Here is a 7,431-nt window from a genome sequence, read left to right on the forward strand (position 1 = left end):
AGGTGGGTATGGGATAATCACATTGAAAAATCAATTTTTCTGAGAATTTTTCGTATAAAAATACAACTTCTTAGAAATATTTTCCCAAAACCTCAGGTCATTTGAAGTAAAACTCATTAAGATAATGAGCTATGCACTGCGCCCCTTTTGAACCGGCCGAGAGCGGCAGGCAGGTAGCCGGAGCAGCTGCTTCCTTGCCCTTCAAATTTTATTGCCTTTGTAAATTGTTGTCCTTTGTAAGTGTCATGACAGAACGCGAGCCTACGTCAAAAAAATACGTAGCAATCGCTGACCTCGTGTCATCACCCCTTCGCTGTTGCCGCTGCTGGAAGCGCGTCTTTCATTTACGTACTTCAACATGAGACGTACATAGTTTTTGATTTTTTTCGCATTGACGCACCAAACCTAAAAATCTGAAAAAATTCATGAACAATTCTTGCGGCAATAAGAATCTATCATAAAAATATGGACAGTGTATCCGAACGATTTCTATGTGAACAAAAATATGTTTAGCACCTTCTTATTTTTCACGGTTACATTTTGTAACAAAAAAATCTGAAATAATTCTCAGATGTGTCCAGTTATGCTACGGACGTGTTGGAATTTTTTCAGATGAATAAACAACAAAGAAAAAAAGAGTGGATTGTCTGGGTTTCGAACACACGGAGCCTCGAAGACTCCGAGTCTCGAAGCGTCGAAGATTCCGAGCCTCGAGGAGTGAATTTAGAATTCGCTTGCCTGACAGTCAGCACGCACACACGCACGTACTGCGTCACTCGACACGCGCCCCTTCTTTTAGGAGATGCACGAAGCCGGCCGCGAGATGGAGCGCTTGTAGACGAATACCCTAGGCACGAGCATGGCAAATCTTATACGTATATTTTCAGCTCTCTTCGGCGTGTCCACTTCTGGAGGGGAGTAGTGCACAATCCCTCCTAAACTACGTCTATTTCCCCTTAAATAATGGACATTGACACTAGGGTGCGGTAGTGAGCCGTGTCCACTTTCGAACAAAGAAATGAGCAATCTCCCTTTTCATCTCTGGTACAATGAATTCCGTGCCGACTAGCCACGCCAAGAACAGTGGCGCCTTAGTCTTTGAAGCGTTCCGTGGCGCGCTGCTTGAACCGTTCGCGATCCAACACAATGTCCTTATGTTATAGGTCGTTGAATTCGTTTTAAGATTCTCTATCATGATACGAAAGCAAAAATATACCGATCCATTTAAGAAAATGGTGATGACCTTCAAATGTCCGAAGTACCTCCACCTGCTGAAAAACTATTATCACTGGACGGCCAAGAAATATTTTTGTAAAACTTATAGTTTAGAAAATATTTGAGGTGGTAATAGTTATTTCTCCACTCTGTATAATAACGAAAGAAATCTGGCTAGACTGTGTTAAAAAAATAATGATGTACCACCACATAACGTCGAACATTCGAATATTGTTTGTTTAGCAATCAGCGGAGAAGGAGAAGTTTAAAGAATTAAAATTATCGATATTAAAGAAATTATAACTAATAATGAGGAATTAAAATTGATATATGCATGTAAGCTTATGTCAAAGAACGAAATTTTGCTGGAAATTTTTGCTTATTAGTTAGACCCGTTTGCATTATAAATTAGCAGATGACATTAGTTTATACTGATGTACACACTTAGAAAATAAGTTATTATTAAAAATATAAAGGACTTCTGGCTTCCACATGAACAGCCTCAAGTGATTAGTCATAGTGTCAATCATACTTGATGCTTTGCGATATATCAGAGAAGGAACATTTACAACAATTCTACATTTCATCATTTTATACATATGTATATCTAAATTGCGTATATTTACATATCTATGGCATCTTATTCATACTACATATAATTCCCTATCAAAAAGGGATATGGGCTATTCGAGGCTATCCAAGTGAATAGCACTGTACGTGCATAATAACTTACCCCATTATGTAGTACAATAATGAAATAAAACGCTTCAGTGGAGGCATTTCTGTTTTAAATTCTTTTTCATATAGTTTCCGTCCTTTGAAACAAGTTTTGTACATTTCTGCTAATCAACATTTGCATGAATCTTTTTACACGATTTTCTTTTAGTCGGTTTTCACCGTGTTTAGATTAGGTGTATTTATTGGAAATAATGGTCCAGAAAATTGATACAACAAAATCGGACATTCCATATGTTACAATGTAATATTACTTTTTTTTAACTGAATACCACATTGGGTATTTGTTAATTGTAAGAAAAGACTTACCTCTCTGGTAACGAAACATTCGATCGGGAAGGTCAACAGGATGGTCCCGCTGAACATGACCCTTGCAAAATTCATCAGGTCGTCGTCCCAGCAATAATTTTCCATGAGATCACCCTGAACGTAAGCAGTGAACGTCGCGTAGCCGATGATACCGAATGCCGTCGCGATCAGAAACGAGGTGAACAGTGACCAATGTGTCACGACGTCCCACTTTTGTTGCGTGGCCCTTTCTATGGACTCGTAGATGAGGAACGTATTGTGGTGGCACATAAACGCGAATGCCATGATCCCGATCGATGGGATTACGCCAGGAAAATTCGCAAACCGCCAACTATCACCTTGGCTCGGTCTGAAAATTAAGTCGATATCGATATTTATTTAACAAGGTCTTTATTTCAATTTTGTATTACTAATTTTATGAATGAATCGCAAGAGAATTAATTGATATAATATTATAATTAGTAGTAGTAGTAGTAGTAGTAGTAGTATTTTATTCTTCCTTGGTTAACGAGCCCTTTAGAATATACAAAGGAAATTAAAAAGAGCTGTGACAAACTTCTAACAATGAATGACACAAATATAAATTTTAAAATAAAACAAATAACAAAAACTTAAGTAAACTGACAAATAAAAAAGAGAAAGTATATAGTACTCTCTAAAGAGATAAGAAAATTAACTGACTTAACTTGAACTAAAAATGGATTAAAATTAAATTTAAATATAAGGAATGGGACCACAAGCAATGAATGAAAAAATTTAATTAATGAGAGGAATGATGAAAAGTAGAAGTAATTAAGCACAAAATATTCCGTTTCAATGTGGAGAGCGGAAAAATTCTAAAACGTTGCAAAATCAATTGATAGTAATATTCGGCAATATTTAAATACGTGCAAATAATAATCAGTAGATAGTGTATTTTATGCATTTATAAAAAAATAGTATCAGCAATAAATATGAAGAAGGTTTGCCATGTTCAAGAATATGCAAAATCCGTACCTGCGACAACGTATACATGATAAAAGAAATGTTTATTTAGAATTCATTTTTCAACCGATACCATAAGTGTTTTATTTTGCATAAAAATCCGCAGTCTAATAATCAGGATTTTTTAAAATATGCAAAAAGAGGAGAAAGGAAGTGAATTGATCTGTAAGTTTTGAAGGTTGTATGAGGCTGTAAGATCTCTGGTAAAAGTTAAATATGATAAAGTGCTATGTCCAATATTTGAAGTAATAAACTTTTAAAAAGAATGATATTTACAGAGGAATCCGGTCTTTAAAATTGTTTTTTCAAGCCACAGAGAATTTTTAACGCATAACATCTAATATTCTAATGTATAGTTTGACACTTCTTAATAGGATTGTTCCTGACTTGCAACTGTTTACATTTTCTATGTTTACAAGTACTATATTTAATTCTTATTTTTGCTTACTTTTTATTGATTATCTTAAATCTAATAACATCAAAGTTTATATTGTTTCAGCTTTAAAATATTCTTATAATATTGTGTGTGTATATATAAATATATAAAATTTTCTTTGTTGTTATCTATTTTTTTCATAAATTAAACCAAAATTTTGCCATTCAAGATGATATCTTTGTTAATATCCTCGCAAAATTTCTACAGTTTTGCACAGTGTTTTATTAATGTCACATCTAATAACTGTTAAAATGTCAATGCCTTGTCATTGTCTTTATTTAAGGGCCCATACAACCTTACCTAAATTAATAATTATAACTATATAAAACAATTTTAAATTTTTAATGAAAGAGAAAGTATCAATTTCAAAATATAATAATATTAAAAAGCTACATATTTTCTCAAAAAAATGATTTTATTGCATAAAAATTCAAAATGTAACAAAATAAGAAAAAATATTTTATCAGTAATGACAGACTTCAAATTACATATTATAATTATCATTTATAATTAATCTGCAAGTCGCTTAAACAATTTTTAAGGGAATTCTATCGATAGTAGAATTAACAACTAGATTTTGATAAAATTTGGTATACTGCTGGGTACGGATTTTAAAAGATCGTGGTTAAATTTTAAGTGATTGAAAGTATATACCTACGGCAAAAGTTATTCAGCATTTTATTTTACGTATTATGGCATATCTAAAACAGCACTTTCATTGCTGTATTCACATAATTAATTTATTTTGACTCTCACAAATATTGCACAATTATTTTTAAGTAAGCCTGTTTTCAGTAAATATTAGACTTTTATTGAAATGCTTCACATTATGCGAATAGTATTAGTTTCCCATAGTAAACACGAAATTTTTAATAACTTCTTTCTTTCGTATCTATAATGTCTAGAAATTTAATCAAATCTTTTTAAATGCTTTACTTAACAGTAGTACACCACGTGCTATCAAACTCTAATTTGACGATGAATGTAATAATGATTCATGCAACCTTAATTCAATCTTGTATTACTAATTTCATCAAGCAATCAAAAAAAAGATTGTACAATATTTACATTCCGGTAATATTTAAATAATCAGGACTTTTTGAAACGTGGAGTTAATACATCTGCACAATGGAACAAAGCGCGTCGAGGAGTTAAAAAAAAGTCGAGGGATGAAAGATTCATTAAGTCACTCACACAATTGCTGACATCGTACCCATCCGTATTAAGATGGCCAAGAGGATGAAGCCGACGCACACCAGCGAGAGGAAAGAGATCTTGGCCAAACGAGCAACGTTTCTATAAAGACACAGCGGTATAGTGATGCAAGCGGTCGCGAAAAATACGACCACTTGACGGTGCGCGAAAATGTTCGTCTCGCTTATCCCCGTCACCCTTATTAGCACTTTCGTCACCGTGTCGCCGACGACGACGTTGTAAGAGACCATCGCTGAAAGGAGGCGAACAAAGTAAATTTTTTTAAAGCGTCTCTCATCTATGAGAGTCCCTACGCTTTTAAACCACTTGAAATCGACTTCAATGAAATGAGAGGCCGAGCATTTTCCGATATCATCGGCTTCGATTGAGCAACTGCTGCTTTTATCGGATATCTGGCTTTTTCACTTTGAATTTCACTCAGTTTTCGAGCCAAATATCAAACGTTTGTTATAATTAACGCGTATTATAACGCGTATATAAGTTACAGTGAGCGAAATTCCTCTAAAGGTACGTACATACAGTAATGATTGAAACCAATTAGATTTCTCCTACAGTAATAATTTTTATAAAAAATATTCCAAATAAAAGAAATCAAACACTATAATATCAAGCGGGAAAATCCAACATGGTTAGTTCTTTCTTATGTAAATGTTTAGGTAACATATAAAGCTGAAGTATTTTTCTTAAATGGAACCATAGAATTGTTACATTAAATGGAATCATATATTTACTATTCTACAGTTTGATTCAACTTACCATTCTCTATGAATCTGCATTAACATGTTTGTATCAAAGAACTATTGGTTTAGAAGATATTTTAATCTTAATTAAACTGTACAATACGAAATTTTTTTGTAAAATCCAATATGTGATTCTCAAAGAATTTCTCATACCAAAAACGAATCTAGAAGCAGAAATGCTCCTACATACCGTTCCCGAGAAATAGTGGATTTTGTAAAAATACATAACTTTGAAGAAAATGAAGTATTACATGAGAACTATGAGCACAGAGAAGTTAACGTTTTAATCAACAGANCACATAAATAGACCATACAATAGTACTTTGTGCACCAAGGGCCGAAAATGGGTCTTTCCGGGCGAGGTTGATGTTTGAGCACGAGTGGCAGTCGAGGGCTCCACAGGCGCCCGAGATGAACACGAGCTGCTCAGAACATCATTCGAGCCTGGAAAGGTCCATTCGGCCCGTGTCGCACACAATATTTTTCATAAAAAGGGCATAAAAAAGACCATCTTTCTTCGCCTACAAAGCGGATTGAAAACAGAGTTTTCCCGTCCTAGGGCGGGAAAACTCTATTTTCGGTCCACTTTATAGGCGCCGAAAATGGTCGTTTTCGGCCTCGTGTTATGAAAAATAAATTATATGGAGATCGATAAGACGTTTCGAAGACGTTTAAAGAGTCCATAATTAAAAAAATTCGGCGACCCCTGATCTAAATCATGAGTTTTGGGACATTAATTGATAGTACTTCCGTAACGACCATTGTAATACACATCATTGTATTTGTTTTTATTTTGTTATTATCTATAACTCTCGCCATAAAGAAAAGATTTGATTAACATTTAAAAAGTTGAAATGTCACCTTGAATTAAAAAAAAATAGAAATAATACAAATAGATCAAATAGTTCATTATTCGTCCAGTTTACCCCACGTATCTCTCATCTTCAGCAATTTTTGTTCTGTTGCAATGTTTTGTTGTTTAGAAGTCATAGCAACGACATCAGTTACGCCATTCGACGTTCGTTCGTTTTTACATAATTGAAATCAAAATATCTTCTGAAATACAGGGTGTCCCAGAAAAAGTGTTAGTGGCGAAGAGAGGTCATTCTGTAAGTGTTTCTGAACAATAATTTCCTTTAACAAAATGCAAAGTGAGCCATGGTTTTTGAATTAGTAACGAAAAACACTGATCAATAAGAGCACGTGTAGGCACGTGAGCCTCCGCTAAGCCACGACTGAGCGTCACGATCCGAGCCAACCTACCCGTGTCTGGGCGCGGATCCTACACGTATTCTCATTGACCAGTATTCTTTGTTAATAATTCAAAAACCATGGCTCACTGGGCATTTTGGCAAAGGAAACTAATATTCAGAAACACTTACAGAATCACCTCTCTTCGGCTCTAACACTTTTTCTGGGAGACCCTTTATATTTATAATAGTGGGTACTTGATACAAACATGTTAATAATTTCTTTTATAAAGAATGACAAACTGGATTAAACTATGTAATAATAAATATATAATTCTCTTTAAAAAAACAAATATATTCATGTACGTACATACATACAGAAAACTGTGGCGTAAATACAGAGACTCTCATTAATATTCAGACGCACTTTAAAATAGAATAATTTTTTTATAACACGTGGCAGAAAGAGACCATTTTCGGCGCCTATAAAGTGGAACGAAAATAGAGTTTTCCCGAAAATAGAGTTAAAATAAATTTTACCGCCCTAGGGCGCGAAAATCGAGCTTACGCCCTAGGGCGGTAAAATGCAATTTGATTTCTAACGCTC

General features: G+C 34.3%; 1 protein-coding gene across 3 annotated transcripts; it reads right to left on the bottom strand.

Moving 5' to 3' along the window:
• Nucleotides 1-1,042: 1,042 nt before the first annotated feature.
• Nucleotides 1,043-5,923, bottom strand: LOC108625852 (putative sodium-coupled neutral amino acid transporter 11). 3 transcript variants are annotated; one of them, XM_018026172.2, is made up of 3 exons: nucleotides 4,874-5,923; nucleotides 2,260-2,608; nucleotides 1,043-1,271 (listed from the first exon to the last, which is right to left on the bottom strand). In XM_018026172.2, exons 1-3 carry the CDS (start codon nucleotides 5,122-5,124, stop codon nucleotides 1,179-1,181), a joined length of 693 nt encoding a protein of 230 aa, XP_017881661.1. In that variant the 5' UTR covers nucleotides 5,125-5,923; the 3' UTR covers nucleotides 1,043-1,178. The 3 variants fall into 3 exon arrangements, 2 of the variants coding, with proteins under 2 accessions (XP_017881661.1, XP_026670105.1); XM_026814304.1 differs by having other exon boundaries at nucleotides 1,179-2,054; XR_003389312.1 differs by having other exon boundaries at nucleotides 1,203-1,271; nucleotides 1,949-2,608.
• Nucleotides 5,924-7,431: the final 1,508 nt, after the last annotated feature.

Source organism: Ceratina calcarata, unplaced genomic scaffold, assembly GCF_001652005.2.
Source record: "Ceratina calcarata isolate Rehan_Ccalc_2016 unplaced genomic scaffold, ASM165200v1 scaffold373.2, whole genome shotgun sequence".
Lineage (NCBI taxonomy): Eukaryota > Metazoa > Arthropoda > Insecta > Hymenoptera > Apidae > Ceratina > Ceratina calcarata.

What these genes read in the sequence shown, in the direction of transcription:
- LOC108625852 (XM_018026172.2), bottom strand. Translation starts at nt 5,124, where the DNA reads ATGGTCTCTTACAACGTCGTCGTCGGCGACACGGTGACGAAAGTGCTA. An exon ending in GGTACGATGTCAGCAATTGT is followed by an intron (nt 2,609 to 4,873) that starts GTGAGTGACTTA and finishes CTTAATTTTCAG; the next exon opens with ACCGAGCCAAGGTGATAGTT. An exon ending in AATGTTTCGTTACCAGAGAG is followed by an intron (nt 1,272 to 2,259) that starts GTAAGTCTTTTC and finishes ATAGTTTTTCAG; the next exon opens with CAGGTGGAGGTACTTCGGAC.